General features: G+C 39.7%; 2 protein-coding genes across 2 annotated transcripts; both read left to right on the forward strand.

Annotated features, from left to right (window-relative positions):
• Positions 1-9191: 9191 nt before the first annotated feature.
• On the forward strand, positions 9192-10703 carry LOC141649577 (uncharacterized). Its single transcript, XM_074458263.1, has 2 exons — positions 9192-9686; positions 10584-10703. Exons 1-2 carry the CDS (start codon positions 9192-9194, stop codon positions 10701-10703), a joined length of 615 nt encoding a protein of 204 aa, XP_074314364.1.
• A 2811-nt stretch (positions 10704-13514) lies between these two features.
• On the forward strand, positions 13515-20268 carry LOC141647910 (aspartate--tRNA ligase 2, cytoplasmic-like). The gene is made up of 10 exons (XM_074456280.1): positions 13515-14103; positions 14369-14479; positions 15525-15638; positions 15721-16011; positions 16104-16214; positions 16407-16460; positions 17113-17192; positions 17502-17617; positions 19143-19257; positions 19969-20268. Exons 1-10 carry the CDS (start codon positions 13594-13596, stop codon positions 20093-20095), a joined length of 1629 nt encoding a protein of 542 aa, XP_074312381.1. The 5' UTR covers positions 13515-13593; the 3' UTR covers positions 20096-20268.
• Positions 20269-25591: the final 5323 nt, after the last annotated feature.

Genomic DNA, 25591 nt, shown 5'->3' on the forward strand with positions numbered 1-25591 from the left:
TTCACCTTTTCAAAGATGGGCCGCCTTTCTCCGCACCTCCTCGGCGGCCTTCTTCGCCTTTGCCTCCTCTTGCGGCCGCCTTATCATCCAAAGAAGGTGGTCAAATTTTTGCCACGGGAAGGAGCCGTCAGGAAAGAGCTCTCTGATTACTTCCCTGGTAGCTTCTTCGGCCTGGTCCCGGTATTGGGCGCACATGTTAGGGATGACGTCAGTTTGGAGCGTCTCAATGTCCATCTCCCTCTGGGCGAGGGTAGCCCTTGTATTCCTGTGCGCCTTTGACTGAGCCAAATACAGAGACTTCCATTCTTCCCTCTTATCAACAGCAAAGTCGAAAGCAGCCTGAAGCTTGTCCCGCTCCTCCCGCAGCTTAGCGACGTCAGCCTCCGCAGCCTCAACCTTGGCCCTCTCGGCTAGGACCGCCTTGTCAGCTTCCTCCCTAAGCTTTCGCTCAGCAAGAAGGCCTTTCTTAGCAGCCTGGAAGTCCTTCGCCGACTCTTCGGCCTCCTTCTTAGAGGCGGCAAGCTCGAGCCTAAGCCGTTCAAGCACAGGGGCAGCTTCAGCCATGACCTTTTCTTGCTCCATAATGTGAGCACCGGCCACGTCAGCCCACTTCGCCAGCATCTTGGACAACTTTATGCCCTCTGCCCTAATCTGGGCGGGGGAAGGCTTCGGGGAGGAGGAGACGATGGTGGCACTTTTATCACCCGTCTGCACAGGCCGCTTCTCTAACTGCCATTCAGAGGGACCGGTAGACGGCGGCGGTTGATCTACAAAAAATTCGGACAAAGCATCCATGTCAACATTCATTGACATGTCAGAAAGTCTGTCATCAGGAACGCCTAATGAACCAGCTAAATCTGAGCCACAGGTTAGATCCGTACCAGGCTTGGCCTTCTTGGTTGGAGAACCCATTTCTTTACCGGCCTCGGTAGCAGCGGCAGCAGCAGACGCTGTGTCTTTTCTCTTACGTAAAAGAGGAGATTCCTCTGCAACGGTGACCTCCTCTTCGACATCAACAACGACCACCACCTTCTCCTTTTGGACTGCAGAGATTGAAGGTTGAACTGAAGTTGACGCCGTCGCCGCCGTAGACGTTGCTCTTGGCTTTCGGCGCGGCACGTTACCGGCGATCTTCCTCTGAGCCGCCCCCGCATCCAAAACCTTCAACTGCTGATCCATGAGTTCGTTTGGGGCCGGTCTGCGATCACGTGCCGCGGCCTTAGGATGCAACTTAACAACTCTCCTGTTCTTATCAAGTCCCAACCTCTCGAGGACGTCAATAGACAGTTCCGGGCCAAAGCGGTCTGCAAAGGAAACGAAGCAAGAGTTAAGTAAAAGAAATAAATCAAAGTTCAAAAACAGAAACATTAAAAGCAGAGATGGGCCTCACACCGACCCCACTCACCCCGTTCGAGGGCCGGATGAGGCCGACAAGGCAGAAGTGAGCGGACTCATCCTGAAGAATGATCTGCGTTGGGGGCATCCATCCCTTCGGCGTCCCATCCTTCTCGGCCTCAAACAGCTTCATTGCCCACCTTTCATCCTCATTAAGATAGACCTTCAAGGCGTCCATCTTAAGCTTATTCCGGGAGACATATTTCTCACGCTCCCCCCGACTCTCACACCGCAAATTGACACGGTGCTGGAAGGACCGGGGCAGTGGATAATCCTCCGGAACCTCGACGTATACCCACCGCCCCTTCCAGTCCTTGCAAGAAGTAAGCTTAGATACGGTGATATAACCCGCTCGGTCGTATGCTATACCACCCGTGCCACCCACGACATTTCGTCGAAGGTGGTGAAGCGGCGAAAGAGGTTCACCGTTGGGACCTCCCCTTTGAAAAGACACAACCATACAAAACCAACAATCGTCCTGATGGCCAACGGATGCAGTTGGGCCACGGCGACGTTCATGGCTTTAATAATGGCAACAACGTACTCATTCAGAGGAAACCGAAGCCCATACTCCAGGTGTTTGATGTATACGCCGATACAACCCGGGGGAGGGCAACAGACGGCCTGACCCTCTTTAGGAATAACAATCTTATACCCCCTGCCGAAGGAGTAATGATCTTCAAAAAGTTCAGAACCAGAACAATTGGCGAACTTGTTCGTCCAACCACGATCTGGACTGATCTTACAGGCGTCGTCGTGATCCAAGAGATGCGGCCTCCCCTCATCAGAATGAGCCCTTTCCTTATCATCACCATCATCATCAACATCATCACCATCATCCTCGAAATCCTCCAAATATTTTGGATCAATCTCAGGAGAAAGCGGCCTGGGACCCCCAACGGTTAACGGAGTGACAACCAGTGCCTCCTCTTCATCAGGGCGCGACGGGGAGCCCCCCGGCGCAGAAGTACTAGGTCCAAAGATCGCGAGAAGACATGACAACAAATACTTAACAAATAAAAGTTGAAAAATTTGTTTGTTTACCTTGGAAAAGTGTTACGCCGAGTAGCGCTTTGAAGACTAGAGAGAAGTTTCGTCAAAGAAGGCTAGAGAGAAGAAATTTTTTTCGAGAAAGTGAATTTTTGGCGGCCAAAATCAGGGGCTAACTGCTCTATTTATAGAGCAAAGCCCATGAAACGGACCAATCAGGGCAAAGCCCATGAAGCGTCAACCAATCAACGCCGAGCCACGTGTCAAGCATGCAGCCATGGAATGTCAATCGACAAACAGTTACAAAACTTTTTCAACACGCTCCTTGACAGAATGCCAATCGACGTATCTTCTTCAACACGATCCTTGGTATCTACTTGCCAAACGGCCCGCTGTTCAACCGAGCTTGGCAGCACCGGCCGGGGGCAATCAAAAGCACACGGCACTCACAACCTCGGTCTCGGCCAGCGCCATTTTCTTTTCCACATTTGATGTCCATTACACATCCATGTGGAGGGGGGATATGATACGGCCTGGGCAGAAGCAAGCCGAGGAAGAAGAAGTCGGGGAAGAAAATTTTACTTGCGCAGAATACGCTCAACACTCATCGAAGGTCCATACCACGGCATAGACTACGCTGGCCGCAAATTGATGAGGCATATTCTGCACCCGCTGACCGAGTCAACACATTGAGCAAGGTCAAAGATATCCACAGCAAGTCAACGTATTAGACATCTTAGCCGACGCAGCCTGTCGGCCCGTCACTTGGGTCTCGGCTAGGCAACTAGCCAGCCGGGAGACATATCCGCGTACTCATATCCAAGACCCTTCGGCATGGAGTCAACCAGGTCCGCCGGCCTGCCATAGGTCCCTCGGCCGAGGGTAGAACAGTCTTTCCACCTGCTCTGCCACTTGGCCACTACGTGACAAAAGGTGAAAGTCTATAAATACTCCACTTCTCTCATTGAGAAAAGGATCCGAAAATAATCAATTAAACACACTAATCTGGTATAAACTCCCTTATCTCTCTACAATATACTTTGTGCCAAGTAACACACAACTTAATCCCTTTTAAGTTTACTGACTTGAGCGTCGGAGTGAGTTCGCTCGGTACCAAGCCGAGCCCTCAGTTTGTTCAATGTTTCAGGAGAGGCCGAAAGGAAGAGTCAAGCAAAGTCGTCATTCTACAAGCTTACGTGGTAACGAATCCTGCTCCGGAATTACACCCGGAACAATAAGATTTACTAATTTCCCTTGGGTACAGCCTGAGATACAAAGGAAAGAAGTTGACCCTGGCTTGCTGGCCCTTTCAGGAATGTAATCAATTCCATGAACTAATTATTTTGATCATTCCTGGACTCATTTGGCTTCTCCCTGACTTGGACCTTGATATGATCAATGGCAAAAATATGGAGATCCATATCCTGAAGTAAAAAGTGAGAGACTCATGCTCCAACTCCTGTTGCAACCACCCCAGGTTGAAAAAAATTATCCTCAAATTTCGAATGCATATCAAGTCATTTATTCAAAATGATTTCACCCCTTTTATTGAAAGCAAGTAAATCCCACTTAAAATGCATCTCCATGAAGCTTCAGAAGACTCAAGCCCTTTTAAGCTTGAATGCTACTTCTAGAGACCAAGTAACATAACTTCCACCTGGATCATAAATAAAAATGGCAAATGGCAAGAGTTGTGGTGTACCATTCCCAAGCTCCCTTCCCTGGTTTGATTTTCCTGATGGTTCTTCACAACCCCAAGCATGAGAACCTGGATCAACTGGCTTGAGAACCTACCCTAACTTCCCAAGAGACTTAATTCCAAGGTGAAATTGCAGGTCACTGTTTTTAGGCAATTTAAGGATATGCCTGGCCATCTCAAGCGGCCACTTAAGAAGCTGAATTCCAAGTTGAACTTGCAGGCCACCATTGATAGAATACTCACATGCACAATCATAATCCTCAAGAGTAGTAGGATGCAATGTTCCTCCTGGATCAAATATTTTCTTGCCACCAAACTCTTTAAACAAATCAGGCTTAAAGGAATTTCGAAGTTGTTCTTTGTTCATTTGACATTTAAGGATTTGGACATTCCCCAAGTTTTGATTTGCCTCACTTTTTTGTGGAGTTTCCAGAAATGACTTCACTCTTTTGTTTTCCAAGTAGGCTAGGTGTTGTTTGGCTTTTTTATTTGGTGGGTGTATAATAAGAGGAGTTGAAATTCCTCCCATTACGTGGATTTCAAAACCTAAATGTAGGCTGATGCCTGAAACCATGCCTGACATGTTTGAGCAGGTAACAGCCCAACAATCCCCATGTGGTTTACCCTTGCATGAACCCCAATGAGTTACTCCATTGAATAGAACCAGAATGCCTGAAACTCTTCCAAGATCATGTAGAGAAATTACACTTGATATCCCAAACAAGTTTAACAAATTCTCACAAGGAATTTTCATAATATTCACCTCTAAACTAAACAAGTTCAAAACTGGACAGCAGGGTTTAAACTGGTCCATTTCACTATCAAAAATTAATTTTCACTTTGGATGAATAAGAATGAACATTTCAGAAATGGACATCCTACTTAGCAACATTGAGAACACCCAAGAATTATTTTTCAAGCCTCCAAACTTCCTAAAATATTTCACAACATTACCAAAAGACAACTTGTGAAGGTCACAGCTCATATCATCATTTTTCACTCTTAACATGTATGGAATTGGACCCAAATAATTAAGGCTAACTTGTAACCTTACCAACATATAAAAATGGAAGTGAGGGGTTGAAAGAATACAAGTTTTACTTCCCAAGCAGCTGGTTTTAAAACAAAGATCAGGTCTGGTGCATGGCTTCAGATTTGGCACATTTGAGTATGGAACAACCCAAGACTCTCCTGTTCCTTTACCCTTGATCATATCCCAACAAACTTTACCTCTGAACATCACCATGGCCTGTCCAGACTTCAAGCTTTGACGGTCAGGCAACCCTTGATTCACAAATAACTTTAAAGGGACTTGATCAGTAAGTTGCCCCGTGCTTGCACTATGAGGCAGGTCAGGGTTGGTGCAGGCCTGTTCTTCCTCTTGTTTGGCAGCTTCAAATGTAGAGCTAAGTGTGGTTTCAATATTATGATGCAGACTTTTCAAAACAGCAGGACAGGTAGCATAAGCTCCCTTGATATCTTGTTCAATGCTTTTAGGCTTAGGACAAGCAACATCCAAGCATGGCCTGACAACTCTTTGGTTTAAACCCTCCTCATTCCCAACTTTTTTCATAGCTTCCAAACTTTCCCTTTTAGCTAAGACCTCATGATTCCTAGATCTTGCTAAGCTCTTTTCCACACACAAAGCCAACTCAAGCAATTCACTATATGAATGCATCATTTCTAAGTTAATTCTCCTAGCAATTTCAGATTTCAAGCCAAGATAAAATCTGATTCCCCCTTGGACAGAATCAACTTCTTTGTCACACACAAAGTGTAATTCCTCAAATAACTTAGCATATTCAACAACACTCAAGGAATTCTGCTTAAGGGTTTTAAGTTCAACCCACAAATCATTCATGGTAGAGCAAGGTAGAAATTTTAATCTCATATTCATTTCAAGTTTAAACCAAGATCTTATCCTACTCTTCCCTTCCATTCTCCTTGAAAATTTAAGAGTATTATACCACAACAAAGCAACACCCTTTAAATAAGACACAACCAGTTCAAGCTTCCTTTCCTCAGAAAAACATTTGTTCTCAAAATAGCATTCAACACTATATAACCAAGACACAAATGTTCTACCGTTTTCACCATTAAAAGAAGGAAGTAATGGTGTCATACCTATACCTGTAAGGGCAGGAGAGGACTTAGAACACTCAAGAAGCAGGTGGTGCTCTCCTTGGTACAAATCAGGTGGCTTTGGTTTCCTTGGAACTCCATGGCTACTGGTTGCCTTCTTTGTATGCACTCTAATGTCATATCCTCTTCTTAAGGCTTCTAACCTTCCCATGACAGCTTCTAAGGACTTGGAAATGGAGCCAAGTTCACAAGGCTTCCTCTTTGACCATGGAACAAAAGGAACAACACCAATAGCTACTGATTTTCCCATGAAAATTCAGAATGACAACAACTCAAGTAAAACAGATTTTCCAAAAATCAAACCAAAGCTTTGATAATTTTTATTCACTCAATGGGCTGTTTTTGTATTTGTAAAGTAGTTAGGGAATATAAGGAACTCACAAAGGCTTGAATCTACCCAAGACTAACACAAGATGGAATTGTGTTATAACCTTGCTCCGATTACCAGAATTTGCAGTGTAAATTATGGGGTCTCTTATATTTTGAGGGATTCAAAGATGAAACCAGCAACATATAGGTCTGTTCAAAATCAGAGTGGCAACACTACAAAATAAGGATTAAATTCTTAGACAAACAAAGGAAATTAAGACTGTTTTTGTGAGACAATTTTCTGGAATAATTTGCAACAAATAAAAGGATATAATCATCAACTTAATTCCCAAGCAAGCACAGGAAATTAGGCTAACCATTTGGATAACTTAGGCTGAAATAATCAAGCAAGCACAGATTATTTCAGTTTAAGCTTAACAACAAAACAAGGACAAATCAAGCAAGCACAGATTTGTTCAAGCCTTGTCACCAGGTCCTTAATCAATACCTAAGCAAGCACAAGGTATCACTAAGCCTGACTTTCAACTAGGCCATTTGCTCAAGTTGATAAGATTTCATTTTTGAGTGATAGCTCAACTTTTTTCATTCAACATAATCTGATTATTACAAGGATAGATGCTTGATTTATATAGACCAAGGCTCCTAATCTTAGTCATTCAAGGCTACATCTAAGGGCTGCAAAAGGTCTTACAAGAGTACAAGTAAAACTGACCCAAAGTCCTTAGATAGCTGACTTACTAATGTTAAAAGTACAAGGGTAAAAACATAAAGCATTGCCCTCCATGATATCTAGAAAAAGTTGAGGGTTTCCCCCCTTGATTCTGCTCTTATTGCTGCTGAATTGGAACTTCAGAAAGAATATAAAATTCTGGAGTCTGCTAGGCAGAATTTTTTAGCTCAAAAAGCTAAGATACATTGGATCAATGAGGGTGATGACAACACTGGGTTTTTCCATGCCTCCATTAAAAAGAGAAGAAGTGTGAATAAAGTTATTCAGATTGCTGGGCAGGATGGACAAGTCCATAATACTAGGGAGGCTATTAATCTAGCTTTTGAAAGCTACTTTAAGAATATCCTGGGGGACCATGCCACTGTTAGTCCTGTTCATCAAAATACTGTCAGGCAGGGGAAGATATTAACTGAGGAGCACCATTTAATTCTCAATAAACTTGTGACTAGGGAGGAGGTGAAACAAGCAATTTTCTCTATCCCTGGCACTAAAGCCCCTGGCCCCGATGGGTATAGTAGCCAATTCTATAAGGATGCTTGGCCTCAAATTGGAGAGGAGGTAACTAATGCCATACTTGACTTTTTTAGCAGTGGGAAGATGTTAAAGCAAGTAAACAACACTGTGGTTACCCTGATCCCTAAAGTGGAGTTACCTACTTCTGTGAATCAATTTCGACCTATCTCTTGCTGCAATGTCCTCTACAAAGCAATTTCTAAAGTTCTTTGCAACAGACTGGGGGGGGGGGGGGTCTTACCTGAGGTGATTAGTCAGAACCAAAGTACATTCATCAGAGGTAGGGACATAGTGGAAAATATTTTGATTTGTTAGGACTTGACAAAGCTTTACAATGGATCCTCTTGCTCTCCTAGAGTCATCATGAAGCTGAACCTTCAAAAAGCTTATGATTCTCTGGAATGGAGTTTCCTTGAGGAGATGATGAAGGCTTTAAATTTTCCTCCTAAATTCACCAGCATGATTATGGAATGTGTTTCCACCTCACATTATTCCTTGTCTCTTAATGGGGAAATCTTTGGGTTCTTCAAGGGGCAGAGGGGTTTAAGGCAAGGGGATCCTTTATCCCCCTTGCTCTTTACAGTGTGTATGGAATATTTAACCAGAGTGATGAATGTGGTTCAGGATTATGAGGAGTTTAAGTATCACCCCCTTTGCAAGAAGTTAAAGCTTTCTCATTTGTGTTTTGCAGATGATTTACTTCTTTTTTGTAAAGGTGATAGAAGATCTATTGTGCTGCTTCTTAGAGCTTTTGCTACATTTTCAGCTGCCTCAGGTCTGAAAATGAATGCTAGTAAGTCTAATATCTATGGTAATGGGATGATTCAAGGACTACTGCAGGAGGTTGCTGATCTCTCTGGCCTGAAAATTGGGACACTGCCCTTCAAATACCTGGGGGTCCCAATTGCTTCTAGGAAGCTCTCAGTCCTTGAATGTAATGTTCTGGTTGAAAGGATAGTGGATAGAATTAGGGCTTTGGGTGCTAGGAAACTCTCTTATGCTGGTAAACTAGTGCTTATTAAATCAGTCCTAAGTACTCTTCATTCTTACTGGGCCAGAATTTTCATCCTCCCCTCTACTATTATGAAGAAAATTGAGTGCATTTGTAGAAACTTTCTGTGGCAAGGGGATATTCATGCAAATGTACCAGCTCTGGTTTCATGAGAGAGTGTTTGTTTTCCTAAGGAGCAAGGAGGTTTGGGGATTACTGACATTACTCTCTGGAATCGTGCAGCAATGGGGAAGTATATATGGTGGATTATGCAGAAGAAGGACCACTTGTGGGTTAAGTGGGTCCATAGTATCTATATCAAATAAACTGACTGGAAAGATTATGAACCTACTACTGGGGCTAGCTGGTCCTGGCGTAGTATTTGCAGATGCAAAAATCAAATGATCTCTGTGTATGCTGGTACATGGTGGCTTGATGAGGATGGCATTTACTCTGTGGCTAGTGGTTATAAATGGTTCAGAGGGATGCTACCAGCTATGTCATGGCATTCTTGGATCTGGAATTCTGTTAACCTCCCTAAACACTGCTTCATTGGGTGGTTGATTATGAGGAAGAGATTACTCACTAAGGATAGACTTTGCAGATTGGTTGGTAGTACTGAGGATGGGTGTGACTTGTGTGGGACGGATAAGGAGACACATGATCATATCTTTTTCCACTGTCCTTATAGCAGAAGATGTATTCAGCTGCTCTCTGACTGGTGTATGACTCAGCTGCCTACATCAAATTTTGAGGACTGGTGGAGCAGGCAGGCATTCCAGTCCCAGGCAGAAGGTGATGCTATTGCTGCCATTCTGGTAGCTGCTCTTTATAATGTTTGGTGGGTGAGAAATCAGTGTCGGGTTAACAGTCTGATTTTTAGACCTGAATATGTTGTAAGTATCATTCAAAATGTGATCAGGAATAGATGTAGAGATAGGTGGCATGGCAATCTGTCCTTCCCTTGGCTACATTAGTGTTAAGTGATTGTTGTTTATGACTTAGCTTACATGTAAGCTGTCATGTTCCAAATTTTATGAGTCGATGTAATTATTGCTTGGTGATGATATAATATATCCTTACATTCTACCAAAAAAAAAACATAAAGCATAAAGTAGGAATAATAAGGCAATCTTCTTTGTTTGTTTGCTCTTGCTTTATTGAATAAAGGGTAGACTTCTTTGCTGAGTTTTCTGAGCCAAACTAAAGTAGCAAGAATCCCAAAAGGCTCCACAAGAGTTCCCTTGAGTTTGTTTGTCCAAAAGAAGAAGACTGAAAGCGACATTGCACCTACTCCTCAAGGAGGCTTAATCCGGGTAGCTGAAAGTAGTCCTTAAGCTAACTTCTGATATATTTGTTTTTGAGATCGATTATCCTGGACAAAGTTGCTTTAAGGACCCCCTAGGACCCAACTTAGCCGTTGGTTTCATGACATAGGCATTTGTGAAGCTCCTGGACCTCAAATCAGAAGAAGGACCAAAACCGGGTTAGAGAATATTTTCAGGAATCAGGCACATCTCTTAGCTCAGGATGAAATAAAATGCCTCATTGGTTCCAAATGAAAGCTAAAGGAGTTAGCTTTCATGTCCAAAAAGAATCAGCCATAATCACCGAGTAAATCTTGAGTTATTAAATTTTAAGTACACACAGGTCTATCCTGAACTTTCAACAGAAAGTCACAAATAAGCCCTGTCTTGCAGATGCCATAACTCGCTACTCAGTTTGAATTAGGAAGCCTCCCATATACCAAATGAAAGATAAATGAGTTAGCTTCCTCCTCCAATTGGAATCAGGCAAGAACAGTGCCTGGATCTTCACTTATAAGCCTTGGAGCGAGTATAGGGCAGCCTGATCTAGCCTTGCCTGTGCATTACATTCTTCTGTACAGGCTGCTTGCAGGGATTATAAATTGAGCTACTTGGCTGATATGAACATGATTCAAAATACACAATTTAGCTAAGATCATAAGCCTTTCAGGGATATAAGATTTACTAATTTTCTTTGGGTACAACCTGAGATACAAAGGAAAGAAGTTGACCCTGGCCTGCTGGCCCTTTCAGGAATGTAATCAATTCCATGAACTGATTATTTTGATCATTCCTGGACTCATTTGGCTTCTCCCTGACTTGGACCTTGATATGATCAATGGCAAAAATATGGAGATCCCTATCCTGAAGTGAAAAGTGAGAGACCCATGCTCCAACTCTTGTTGCAATAATGATGTTAAAGAGTGGACTCCTAGGAAGCGTGGCTTCTCAATAAGTAGAATTTATCATGTGCCACCAAATTCAGGGGAAAAATACTACCTTAGAGTGCTACTTAACCATGTTAAAGGACCCACGTGCTATGAAGACATAAGGAGAGTACATGGAGTACCACATGATACTTTTAGAGATGTTTGCTATGCCATGGGACTACTCGATGATGACCGCGAGTACGTTGATGCAATTGAATAGGCAAGTAAGTGGGACCCTGCTCATTACATGAGAAATCTCTTTGCTACACTACTATTGGCCGGAAGTATGTATAGGCCGGAAATAGTATGAGAACGCTCATGGAAATTTTTATCAGAAGATGTTTTCTACCGTCATAGGCGCTTTCATCGAAATCAAGGTGAACATGTGCCTAACGAAATGGGTAAATGATTGCTTTGAAACAAACACATGAACAATAACTACCGATCCAAATATCACATAATTTGAAATGATTCAATTGACGTGAACACGTGCCTAACGAGTGACACACGACTCAAATACGTTCTAAATAATCCATTTAGTGAAAGTACAATGGTGATCCTTATTCTCAAGTTGTCAATAAGAACTTTTTTCCATCGTAAGTAGTATTGAGTTTATCAAAATAAGAACTAATTTCTTATTTAAGAACCAAGTTTTTGATGATATCAAGAAATTAAAGTAGTTTTTATAATAATAAGATTATGTTGGCCTACCTTTGCAAAATATTTTTTTTTTTCAGAAAAACACAATTGATCACACAATTATCCAAAAGTTAAAAATAATTTCTTAAAAGCTTAACAACATCATTTTCCCTAAAAAAAGGTCAATTTGAAGCTTCTAAATTTTGAAAAACAATTTTAAAAAATTAAGCTTAAGAAACAAAAATTCAATTTTAATAAATTAAGAGCACGTGTTTAATTTGGCCTAATTTGTTTAAGATGAGCTTTAATTTATGAGGCTTAAGTTTCTAAAAAAATGATTTTCAAAAGTTTGAAGCATCAAATTAGTATTTCTATTTTCAAGGGTAAAAATTATTTTTGAGCTTTTAATTTTTTTTTTTTTTAAATAATAATGTATGAGTATTTGGCAATTTGTTTTTAGTAGGAAACAAAAAAACACCTTGAAAAGTTATGCTAAATAACCCTAGGAGACTACGAAATATGGTCTAAGACGAATCACTAAAAATTGGGAGGGACGGTTTTTTAATAAGTTATTGCGAGAACAGTCTTTCCCGTACCCTTTTATTTGTATTTTGTGACCCTTTTATTATTGATCGTGACATATTATTTCGTACCTATCTACATAACAAATGTACCCATTTTATCTTTAATCATGGTTTGTACCTATTTTATTAACTTTAGTACCACTCTTTTTCTTAAAATTGAAAATCATAAAATAAACTCTCAATAAACTATTGAGAGACTTATTGAGAGACCGTCTCTCAAGACACCTACTCCGACAATTTGTATGTAAACCGCAACAACCAACCACTATATACAGGGGAAATGATAATGTCACTACACTTTTTGTTAGTGCCACCACAATACAAGCCTAGTCTAAGAATATACTCCCTCCTAGTTTTGGTAACCTTCTTTATTCATGGGTGACACAAGATTTAAGGTTTGATTTAAATAAATATGTATAAAGTATTGTTCTGGATGAGGTGATTGGAGAGAGGAAAGATATTGTGGAGTATTGTTGTGAGATGAGGAGATTAAAATAAGCATAAAGTGTGAGTATTGTGGGGTATTGTTGTGGGGTGAAGTGATTATAAGCATAAAACTTTACCAAAAAGGAAATAAGAAATGTATTGTGAATAGACGAAATGTGTTACTATTCACCGTCTCACAAACATAAGTGTCATTAGTAATTTTGGGGTGGCATTATGCCTTCCTCATATATAAACTAGGGGTGTTCAAAATAAACCGAACTGTAATAGCCGAACCGAAAAACCGTGTATTTTTTAGGCTCAGTTAACCGAACCGTTTAGACAAAGTGGTTCGGTGAACCAAACCGTTAAATATGTCATGGAAACGGTTCGATTTAGGTTCGTTATTTTAGAAAACAGGTTAACCGTACCGAACCGTTTGACTAAAAATTAAGCAAAAAATGAAAATATTATATAGAAAATTTGTTGTCTTATTTCATTTTATTAGTGCATTCAAACTCAAAAACTCAAAAACTGATTAATAATAAAGTATATCTACTTTTATGGTTAGGTATAATATATATTGAAAATTTAATTAAATCACTTGAAAAAATGAACGGAAATTGAAAAAAAAGTATACGTAGAACAATTATCGGTTAACCGTTAATCGAACCGCTAATAACCGTTTAAAGCGGTTAACCGAACCACTTATAACCGTTAAAAACGGTGCGGTTTAGGTTCGGAGTTTGGCCAAACCTAACCGCACCTGAACCGAATTAAGTTAGCGGTCGGTGAACCGAACTGGAAATGAATACCCCTAATATAAACCCAGAAGAATATCATCATCAAACATTTCAAAGTAATATTAAACCATTAAACCCTAGTAACGCCCCACCATCTCCTCTCCTGTATTCAACAACAATGTCGTCCTCCGAACCAAATCCGATTCCTCCACCAGAGGGATCCGCACCCGAACCCGAACTCAGCAAAAAAGCCGCCAAAAAGGAGGCAGCCAAACAAGAAAAACTTCGCAAGAAACAAGAAGCAGCCGCCGCTGCCGCCGCAGCAGCCGCCGTAGCCGAAGTATCAATCAGTGACCCGCTGGCCGACAAATACGGCGACCTTGAGCTCCAATCAAAGACCGTGTCCGGTAACAAGTGGACCGATGTGAAGGCTCTATCGCCGGCGCTCAATGGCACCGAGGTTTTAATTGGCGGCCGTGTTCATGCTGTTCGAGCCGTGTCGAAGAAGATGTCGTTTCTTGTGGTCCGTGATACTGGCAGCACTGTTCAATGTGTGCTTACTGTTAAGCCTGGGAGTGTTAGTGAGCAGATGGTTAGGTTTTCCAATTCGTTGAGTCGTGAGTCCATTGTTGATGTCTTTGGGACCGTTTCGGTTCCCAATGAGCCCATCAAGGGGACTACTCAACAGGTAATTCTATACTTCTTCCGTCACAATTATTCGATTACCTTTTATATTCTTTGTGGGTAGTATTCTATACAAATTATGTTTCGTTTTAGATCATTAGTAAAATTTTAGTTTTGTTTTAGATAGATCATCCAGAAACCATCTCTCTGTGTTGCTAATATAAGGTAAGCTTGGGTACATACGACTTCCTACTCTTTAACTGTATAAAGTAGGTTGCATCTTTGCATTGAAGTGTTGGATAAAGATATTGGGGGCGTGATTTTCGCAGGTTGAAATTCAGGTGAGTAAGATTTATTGTGTCAGCAGAGCAGCCCCGGTTCTGCCTATAAATATCGAAGATGCTGCTCGTAGTGACGCTGAGATTGAGGAAGCTTTGAAGGTGAATTATTGTTCTACGCCGGCTTTTTGTTAATTTTACTATTATATAATATGAGCTCTTGAGCTAGGGCTAGATTTTACAACTCAGCTAGGTTTTATTTATGAGATGGAATTTTGAATTCTCAATTCAACTCAGTTCAATACGGTAATTAAGGTGAAAGGTGGTGAAAGGTGTTGTGTCATTAGTTGGCTGTAACTGACATGGAATTAACAATTTTAACATGTGCTGAGGTTGTCACGCCAATCCTCTTCCTAGGACTGCTGAGTGCTTTAGGTGGAGGTAGATTCAAAGACTGAAACAATACTACTGTATCTGGATATTGAGCGCGGGGATGAGTAAGAGCCATAATTGCATGTTAGAATCATTTTCTTTTAAAAAAAGAGACACAAAAAAAGTGAAAGTATCGCCTTTGTTTTAGTGATATGAAACATTCATAGATGTCATAGAAGGATGGTTCTTCATAGATGAATAAATCAAGTTGTTTTGAGTAAAGAAAACAAACTGAAGTAGCAGGAAAAATAATGAGTATGTTATTGATGAGCATGTGAATGAATATGATTTCAAACTAGCAAACATGAAATAGCCTGGAAGATTGCACGTTAAATGATCATGAAAAGTTTTTGGAAGGAATTGATCATTGTCGCGGTATGCACCTTGAACCATGTATGCAGTAATCTTTCCTCTTTAGTGCAGGAACTGTAGGTAGTGTTTTGCCTCACCATGGTATGCAATTTGATCTTGATTATTACAAGCACGTACCACATCAAGTTCTTTTGTCAGTTTTTTTTTCTTGCTTCTTATATACTTCACCGAACATTTAGTCCTTTGCTGTGGGCACTCCAACTCCATTATTAATTGTGGTCGAGATCAAGGGGAAGTGTCAAAATTGTCAGTGAACTTGTGAGATATTGGCTGCTTTTGTGTCTGCTTTCCTTGTTCATTCATGAGTCATGACACTTGGTTTGTGCTTGAATTTTACCCTTCATATACTTTTAAGTAAATAATTAATAAACTAGCATGTTATTTGATTTATGCATGATTGCAGGAGGGCAAACAATTGGTCAGAGTTAATCAAGATACACGTTTGACTTACAGGTTCTTGGACGTGAGAACACTAGCTAACCAGGCCATATTCCGTCTACAGAGTGAAATTAATTATGTAATGAAATATGAGTAACTTTTTCAGTTCATTTCCAAGTTCTATTGATGGCCTTGGTAACATTAATATGTGGGTTTTGCAGAAATTTACTGATTTCTTGCGAAATGAGGGTTTTGTGGGGATCCATACACCCAAATTGATGGGAGGAACTAGTGAAGGTGGAGCAGCTGTTTTCCGACTTGACTACAAAGGGAAGCCTGCATGTCTAGCTCAATCTCCTCAACTTCACAAACAAATGTCAATTTGTGGTGATTTTATGAGAGTATATGAGATCGGAGCTGTTTTTAGAGCAGAGGACTCCTTTACTCATAGGCATCTTTGTGAATTTACGGGTCTTGATGCTGAAATGGTGATTAGAGAGCATTACTCGGAGGTAGAGATTGGATATTCTGATCCCTCAGCAGAAGTTTAGGAGTTCTTGGATTTTGCATTATTATTTGACTAGGGTTACAACTTCTTTTTCAGGTTATGGATGTAGTTGATAACCTTTTTGTGGCCCTTTTTGACCATTTGAACAAGGACTGTAAGGAAGAGCTGGAAGCCGTTTCTAGGCAGTATCCATTTACACCTTTGAAGGTTGAGTTTCTTTAACTCTCGTTGCTTTTTTTTTTTCCCTTCTGCAAAACTCAAATTTGTAGCATAGCTGTTCTTTAAATTTGTACGCTGTTGCTGCCTACTTAGAGTTGAATTTAAACATCCTTGTAAGTTTGCGAGTATGGTAGAATGTATGTCTTGGCTATTGATTGTTATGGGTTTGCTCATGTGTAGTATTTGAGGGGGACATTGCGGCTCACATTTGAGGAAGGAGTTCAAATGCTTAAGGTAACAGTTTATTTAGTTTGCTTCTTGTATGTTAAAACTATTCAGAATCATTGTTGTTTATTTTAAGATTCACAATTAGTAACTGTTCTAGCAGTATACAATTTGTGTTTACAAAAAGGTTTGATTTTGATTTGTGTTTTTGTATCTCCACTAAGGTTCAAGTAGCTACATTTATTGGAGCCAATTGCAATTGCAATTATGTTTAGACTTCAACATGGTTGGGATCTTTTGATTACTAGCCGCTCTTGTACAGAGTGTTACTGTGCTTTATTGATTTATTTGGAAATCTTAAACAAGCTTGATTCTCATATTCTACTTGTAAACTTGTAAACTTTTTGCAAATGTTTGATGTTTCTGGGTTTCTGCTATCGCTAGTTTTTGTCTCTTAATCACCTTATTGATGTTTCTGGATTTCTACTAAAGCTAGTGTCTTTCACTATATATCAAGGCATTGCCTAAAATGGACGTGCATACACAAGTGCATCTGCGATGTTATTTTGAAAGGCTTCTCTTTTAAGCGTAGAATGCTTCTGTTTGTGTCTGGTTTGATTTTAGTGCATTATCGTTTTTGACGTCAATGTATTGTGAATTACTTTCTGCAATATTTTTTCTGTACATTTGAATTCCATATGTGCGTACTTCATTTATGCAGGAAGCTGGTACTGAAGTTGATCCTTTTGGGGACCTTAACACTGAAACTGAGAAAAAGCTTGGTGCATTGGTCCGCGAAAAGTTAGTTATCCCGTTAAATCTTGTCAGCTTTTTTCTTTTTTTACAAAGTGGTCAGTTTTGAATTTTTTAAGTGTAGGTTGCATCATAAACTTGTTAGTTGGAATCTGATCTGTTTGTGCTGTAAGAAGAATTAGTACAGCTTTAATTGTAAGGGACAAGGAGGATTGTCGAACTGTGAAAATGATATAGTAAACTTCTTTCCAGAAATTAGTGGGGGTAAAAAATATTTTCAAAATGGAGTGAATTGTTAGACTGTACAAAGTATAAACTGTGAAAGCGGAGATGATTGATTGGATTTTCTACTTGCAGATATGAGACAGACTTTTACATACTCCACCGGTATCCATTAGCTATAAGGCCATTCTACACAATGCCTTGCTACGATGACCCTAACTATAGCAATTCCTTTGATGTCTTTATAAGAGGTAAGGGCAAATATCTTTGCAGTTTAAGTTCCGTTCTTGTTTTGGCTGCATCTTTTCATTTGGTCTTTATTTTTATTCAATTTTTTCCCCAGTACTAGCAAGTTATATATTCTGGGGCAAGTATTGTTGTTCGTGATGAATAATTGCCCCATCTTTTTTTTTGTTATGTTAAAATTTTTATACAAGGCACAACTAACTAGTCGCATTGTTGTGTATTTTCATTTTTTTTCTGCTGCTTTTATATTACCTTTCTGTTTAAAAACTCCATTATCTATTTATCTCCACCTTTTACTTCTTTACATGTTAGCACTATAATAGTACAAAATTTAATTTTGAAAATGCAAATTGGTTCGTAAAACAGTGCACCTCACATGCACGAGTTGCCTATTTTCTCATGCTTTGTGCCTCTTTGCCAAGGCCCCTCGTTACCTTGATTTGCCCAATGCCTTCTAAGTTAAGATCAGGATACAACAACATCAGAGCCTTAAGATTAGGATACAAGTCACAAAAATTATTATAGAGTTGAACACTGTTAGCTTGATTGGTGCAAACTTGGGGAAAATGAGCTGTGTCACAACGATGATTTAGAGAATAGATAAAAACTTGCCCTCCAATCCATTGTATTTTAGACATTTGTTTTTGGCACAGTCGTAGGAAAAATAGAAAATGTAGGGTCTTGAGTGCAAAGTGTGGCACTCAATTTAGGTGGGGTATAACTCTTAACATTTGCTATTAAAAAATTACTAAAATAAGAAATGTATACTATCAAATGGAATTGCACAAAATGGAATTGTGTATAGAATTCAATTTGGATAAAGTATTTTGTTGGCTTGGAGATTCCTTAGTTTGAGAAGGCGCTAGACGCACTGAGGCGATGGGGTCCCAAGGGGCTGAAGCGCAAGGCATGAGGCGAAGGCGCGCGCCTTTTGCACACGAGGCGCACTGATTTTTCAGAACATACATATTTTAAAATCAAGTTTTGTGCGAAAATAATCCCTTTTTTATTTTAAAGAGGGCTAACATGTACTTTAAAAGTGAAAATTAAGGATAAGGGGGAGAAAACAAGGGCAAAATAAAGGAATTTGGAAAAAAATATGGAATTGCACACTAATGCGCCTTGTGCGCCTCACTAGTTGCGCCTTGTGCGCCTTGGGTGTTCCTCAGGCGCCTTTTGTATCCCATGCGCCTCAGTGTCTGATGCGATCTGGCTGGCGCCTCACTGCGCCTTGTGCCTAGGCGCCCTTTTTTAAACTAAGTGAGATTCATTAAGGAACCTTAGAAATTAGACTCCTTTTTTTCACTTCATCATTTCTCGCTTGTTACTCCTATACCTCTTATATTGTGCTTTCAGCTGGGAATTTTTATTTTTCTAGTCTTCACTGGCTTATTACAGCCAAAATAGAAATCCCTGACAGTGAAAATGTAGTCAACCACAGGAGGTTTATTCCTGGTTTGTACTTGGTGAATAGCTGATAAGTAAATTGTTTGTCTGCATTGATTTTTTTTTGTCCTGTCTATCCTTCAGGGGAAGAAATTATTTCAGGAGCTCAACGTGTTCATGACCCTGTACTTTTAGAGCAGCGTGCTAAAGCATGTGGGATTGATGTCGATTCAATTAGTAGTTACCTTGACTCCTTCAAGTAAGTTGCTGATTTTCAACTCCAACGACCCCCTCCCCTCTCTCTCTCTCTCTGTCTGCCTCTGTACATCACTTGGTAGTTAATGAATAGTAGTAATGTAGTATACGTCAGTCAGGAGAGTTGGCAGGTTATCCGACCAAAATTCAGCACATAACCACATCTCATATAACACATATTTACATGGCATACCTTGACGATCATAGTACCCTGTGATCGGTAGACATCATGTTACGTTGGAGAAAACCCAAATCAATAAAGGAGATAGTAGACATAATACCCTGTGATCGGTAGACATCATGATAATGATGTGCGACGCTTTGTTAGTTGGTGTTGCTAATGATGATCATAGATGGAGCTGATTAGGGATTGATGATGATGCTTTGTTGCAAATTTAATCGAAGAGGATGATGTTCGGCTTATGAACACAACGGTCAACGGAGGCATGGAGACTTAGTCTACTATCAAACTAGAATTATAGGGTGAGACAGTATTGGAGATGATAGAGTTAAGAGGCATATAATAAACCTCAAAGTATGTTACAGTTGAATAAATTTTTTTTTTTGAATTTTATACATTTGTGGGGTATATATTACGTTCTGTCAGCGCAACAAAAGTCGTTCGTTAGATTCAAATTTCATGTTGGACAGACTGTATTTTATACTGGCAGAATTTTGAGCAGGTGTAATCAGTTACCACTCTGATAATTTGCAGGTATGGTGCTTGGCGTCACGGTGGCTTTGGAGTGGGCTTGGAGCGTGTTGTTATGCTGTTTTGCAACCTCAACAACATTAGGAAGACATCTCTTTTTCCTCGTGATCCACAAAGGCTCGCTCCTTGATTTGATTTGGCACCAAGTCTTGAATGGGACAGGGTTACTTTGAGATATATTTTACATTTGATTTAACAAGTATTTGAGACGGTGTTTCACAGAATATAAGAGTGTTCAAGATTGTTGCTCACTACCGTTTTGTTTGTGCATTTTCAAGGTTGCTTACTACCGTTTTGTTCGTCCCCCGCCTCTTTTCAAGGTTGCTTACTACCGTTTTGTTTGTGCATTTTCAAGGTTGCTTACTATCACAATGTTATGGGCTTAATGCATTGCAATATACATATGCGCCATTTTTTTGCATTGCCTCCTAAGACGGCCCTAATATTTTTTATTGAGGGAAAAGAGGTGGTATTATATTAGTTCAAAGCGGACATAATGCCAGACGAAATTACATTGGCAATCCTGTCAAAGACGGCACAACACTACTATTGGTGGAGAATCTGTCGGAAATCAGAAATTTGTACAAGGCAGTACTCTCGATTTCAAAAGGTGAGCTTCTTGACTAAAGGTTTTGTCATGCAACCGAATTTCCAGGGACTCAGCTCAGGGTACAATAAATTTTAGGTGAAATCATGCCCCTCTACTATGTTCCTCTTATCGCTTTTAAAAGTCGAAGCTTTTGAACTCTGACAATAATTGTGCCAAAAAAAGTAAACTTGTATTATAATTTCACAGTTACATTTAGAGATGTCATTAGGGCGGATGTAAGGGTTGATTTGGTAGGTGGTGGACTGGTAGTTACTAAGAGTATCACTTGCCGTAGGTGGTGATGCCGCGGGGGGTGATATGGGAGCGAGTGACACATCACAACCTGATGCGAATACAGAAGGGGAAAAAAACAACGAACGATTTTTGTGCTAAATTTCATGGGGAATTTGACGTAAAGTACGCTGAGACTTCTAGTCAATGGGATATTTATTCGGAATAGACTTATATATCATTGCTTAAGTTAAAGACTTTTTAACTTGAAGCGATGAATTAAGTTAAATCAAAGATCTGAAGTATCGTCTCAAATCTGTAATTTTGAGCAAATCTTGATCAGTTTTTCAACTTTTTATTATCAATAATTCTGTAAAATAATGAATACAAAACATCCTATTTATAGTACCTAACTACATACTTATTGGAAATAGGACAATTAATTTGACCCGACTTCTTATTCTATTAACTAATGAATTTCCAATGGCACCCCTTATTTTATTATACCCTAGTAACAATAGATAATTAATTTATAAAAAGAGAGGAGGTAGTTCTCGACTAAGGATCTCCGCACAATTTTATAAAAAGGTGGTGGAAGGTAAAAAGGTGAGCTTTTACCGTAAACGAGATTTGTCAACTTTAACAATTCGGATCTTTAATGTTGAGGCTAATACGGAGAGAGACATTGTAAGAGAACGTTGTAAGAAGAAGAAGAAGAAGAAGAAGAAGAAGAAGAAGAAGAAGAAGAAGAAGAAGAAGAAGATCTAAAAAACGAAAATCTAAGATGAGGGTGGTCATGAACGAAGACATGACTCCTTTAGATATCGTCAACGTGAAGCTAGCTATTCCTAGCGTAAGTTTGAGTGCGTCCTCTACCTGTGCCGTGAGTTCAAGTGCGTCTTCAATTTGTGACAATTTTCTCCTCTTGGTACTCATATCTCTCCGGTGAATGAAAAAGCCACCTCTATTTGCTCTCCAGCTCAGAATGATTCTAATGACCATCAGCTTTTCATTTTTTCAACTCGTCCTAAGAAGTGTAAGATTTCCTCGTTTGAGAAACCATCATGCGTTCCTATTACTCCTATGATTTGCAGGTACTTTCTACTCATCATATGCACGAGAAATGGAGACTCGCCACTTCCAAGAAGAATCATAGCCAAGGGGATGAATTTCCAAGACACAATTTATCTAATTTTTCTACGTCCTCGTGGCGTAAGTGTGTCTTGTTACAGGTACTCCTCCGAAGCTAAGTTAATTAAGAAGTGAAAAGAAATGTTCGCTCATTCGCCAGCTCCGATCGTTCCGTTAAGAAGCCTTTTTTGGTTGTCAACCCCATCTATAGTTTAATTACTTATCCTAATAATGTATTAATAAAATCCGACTCCGGTAGTCGAATAAGTACTGTGTACGCAACATTTTCTTTACTACTGCCAAAAAAATAAAAATAGATAACTAATTATTGAGTCCTAATTTAACTACAACTTGCACATTAGAATCGTATCATCCCCTCCCTCATCGAAATGAATTGTCCTCAATTCTTGAATATCTGCAATGCCACCCGGATCAAATACAATCCTAGCAAATTCAGATGCAAAATTGATGAAGAACAACAAGAAATTATGTGCGTAAACCATTAATCTCTTCTTCAGCTCATCATCTTCAACTTAGTCTTTCTCGTTATCCAGGTTACCCATATCCAAGTTACCCATGTTTATCGATTTGCAAGCATAGTAATCATTTATAACTCTCTTGTCTCTTGAATAACAATAACCCAGGTCACCTAAATATCCCCCTATTTATTTGTTATTGCTATTGTTTTTACTGCCAAATGTCATGCCTCACATAGTCACATGCTAAGGTTTCCATTTGATATGCTTCTTATAATCCAAGTATTATGCATGTTGTATTCAATCATTTGTATATTATTTTATTAAGTCATATGTCACTTATAAAAGGATTATATCATTGTTTATGTATACAATTAAATTAAATAGTACACCATATTACCTAACGAACATTTTTACAAAAAAATCCAGCTTCTTTCTTCTCCTCGAAGGTTTTTAAACTTTCAATTCATCGGCTTTAAAAGAGCTAAAAAAAACTAGTGCAGATCCTATGATACGAGTAGCGGAAGTTTAATGAACTTTAACAAACTTGAAACTTGTCACGTGATAAGTGTGACAATCTAACATAAAATAATGAACATGAAAAGGGATATTTGCTCGGATTAGACCTATAATCCGAACAATGGTGAATTATAGTCAAGACCTATTGACTATAATTCGGGTTATTGTTTGAGACGCGTCTAACAAAGTTGGATCAAAAGCTCGTCGAATCCGGGTTGCACAAAAAGCTGCGTTTTTCTTATTATCACTCAATACCTAACTGAGATACAAGCTGATGCTATTTATAGCTAATTAAAAACTGAGTCCTAATTGACGTATAAAATGTCCTAATGCTAAAAAACGTCCTACTTAGGACTCCTAACCAACCTAATCAACAATTAAAATAATTAACTTTAATAACTAAGATTAATCTAACAGCTAATTAATTCTAATCTTAGGATTAGTTTTATTTGGCTAAACTACTAAATACCTAACTAACATGCTGCTTCGAAGACGGGTAGCTATTTTACTTAGTCCTGAGTTCGAGCCTTGCCCCGTACAATCGTGTCCTTCATCACACTTGTATCATCCCTTCCCTCTTGAGAAGGAATTGTCCTCAATTATTGAAAACCCAACCCACCGGGATCAAAGACTAATCTGACAGATATCAGCGCGTAACTGATGATGAATATTAGAAACAAATTTGAACACGTTATTGAACCATTATTAATGCTAATTTGCAGCTTGTTCGCTCCTTTTATTTTCAAACTCCCCTTGTGCCAGCCATCCCTCCATCCTCCGTGTACAAGTCTTGAAATTTTCTCAGCAACCGTGTAGACAAAACCGAATTGATAAGACGGTCTTTTAACCATTGTATCACTCTCCACTATTAAAGCTCTAACTAAGTAGGAACTTAATAGGTTTTTATCATTCTCCCTGCTATTTGGTATTATATTCAAAGTAGAAGTAACACCGTTGACATTTTCAAACTTTATCTCCTCGTCCAGCAATGGTTCAGTTTCATCCTCCATTGTCAGCAATGTCAGACTCGGTTTTTTTTTCCACGGCCAGAATGCGTATTACGGTCTGCCCGGGGTGTCATAGGCTTCAAGATGACCTTTCCTTTATCTAGTGGCTCATACTCATTGCTCCTACCTTGATGCACTACGTCACGATCAAACTACTAGGCACAAAACCTCATCCTGGTATAATCTCATCGTCAAGCTCGCTTGAACTTGTCTTGATACGTTCACCTTGATTCCGTCATCGAGCTAATGTAAAACATAAGGCTTGGGATGAGCTATGGTTGGTAAAGCCAGTTTAGACACCATCTCACTTGAAGCTGCATTGGTACAACTTCCGCCATCGATAATCAGGCTACACCAACGATCATCATTTACCTGACACTTTGTATAGAAAAGTTGATTTTGCTGTTCCGCGCTAATAACAGGCTTTGATACAGCTTGTAAGGAACGAACAACCAAGATCGTGTCGTAAATAGGCGCCTCATAAATCTCCACGCTCTCCTCTTCCTCCTCAACCTCCTTGAATGTGAAAATTCCACCTGCTGCCTCCTCATCCATTAATTCATCCCGAATAGAAATTGCTTCACGCAAAGTGATGTTTCGTTTATTAGCAAATACTCGAACTCATTTATGTACTCCCCCACGCTCAACTTTCATTGCGTCAGATCCGCTATCTTTCGATATAAGTCCTATCTATGAGTAGTGAGTACATACCTTTTTCTTAATTTACGTTTCAAAGAGTCCCAAGAAGTGATTTTCGCCTGGCTTACTGTGCCCTCTGAGATTTCAGATTTTCGAACCAAAGAGATGTTCCTCGACTCAGCTTGAGTATAGCATACTTGCAACGCTTCTCGTCCTCCAAGTCTTTAAAATCGAACATCCGGTCTATCTTCCGTTCCCAATCAAAGTAGTCTTCCGGATCAATTCCGCCAACAAACTCTGGGAGTTCTTTAATCTTCAACTCATCCACCGACCTGGATGGTTCACCTCGTCGTGGCTGCCCCCATGGATTAGCCTCATGAATACTCTCCAACGCCCTACAGACGTTATTCATAAGTTCAGGATTGTTAAAATCCATATCGTTAAGGTTCAAGAGACGAAGCTCGATACCACTAATGATACAAGTTAGGGGTGAGCAAAATATACGATACGGTTTTATAATACGGATACGATACGATATACGGTTTGAGTTATACGGATTTCCGTATATACGATACGAAAATCCGTATATACGATACGGTGTTCATAAAACCGTATCGTATCCGGGTCGGGCAAAACCAAAACCGTATATATGGTTTTCGACACGGTTTGAAGTTTTTGTGTAAAAAAACAAAAAAAAAAAAGCAAAGTTCCTCTTTCAACTTCCACTCCTAATGTTTTTTTATGACTTATTTTAGTAACTTATCTCAATAAATAAAAATTAGCTCTTCATCAAAGATAGTCACGTTAGAGGTAATTATTAGCTCTTGAATAACTACAATGATTAATTGCGCATTTGTCCCCAAACCGTATCTGTATATACGGATTCCGTATACACGGTTTTTCCGGGTACCCGAAAATCGTATACACGGTTAAACCTTATCGGATCCGTATAGTGATTTTTGCGATTTTTAAAACCGTATACCCGATACGGTTTTCAAAACCGTATCGGATATACGGTTTTGCTTACCCCTAGT

This window comes from Silene latifolia, chromosome 3 (assembly GCF_048544455.1).
Source record: "Silene latifolia isolate original U9 population chromosome 3, ASM4854445v1, whole genome shotgun sequence".
In the NCBI taxonomy this organism is placed as follows: Eukaryota; Viridiplantae; Streptophyta; class Magnoliopsida; order Caryophyllales; family Caryophyllaceae; genus Silene; species Silene latifolia.

Bases quoted from the DNA above. Each gene is read 5' to 3' on its own strand.
- LOC141647910 (XM_074456280.1), top strand. From the start codon at position 13,594: ATGTCGTCCTCCGAACCAAATCCGATTCCTCCACCAGAGGGATCCGCA. The intron at 15,639-15,720 runs GTAATGAAATAT...TGGGTTTTGCAG, and splicing joins TACAGAGTGAAATTAATTAT to AAATTTACTGATTTCTTGCG. The intron at 17,193-17,501 runs GTTAGTTATCCC...TTCTACTTGCAG, and splicing joins GGTGCATTGGTCCGCGAAAA to ATATGAGACAGACTTTTACA.
- LOC141649577 (XM_074458263.1), top strand. From the start codon at position 9,192: ATGATCTCTGTGTATGCTGGTACATGGTGGCTTGATGAGGATGGCATT. The intron at 9,687-10,583 runs GTAAGTATCATT...AATTGGAATCAG, and splicing joins TTTTTAGACCTGAATATGTT to GCAAGAACAGTGCCTGGATC.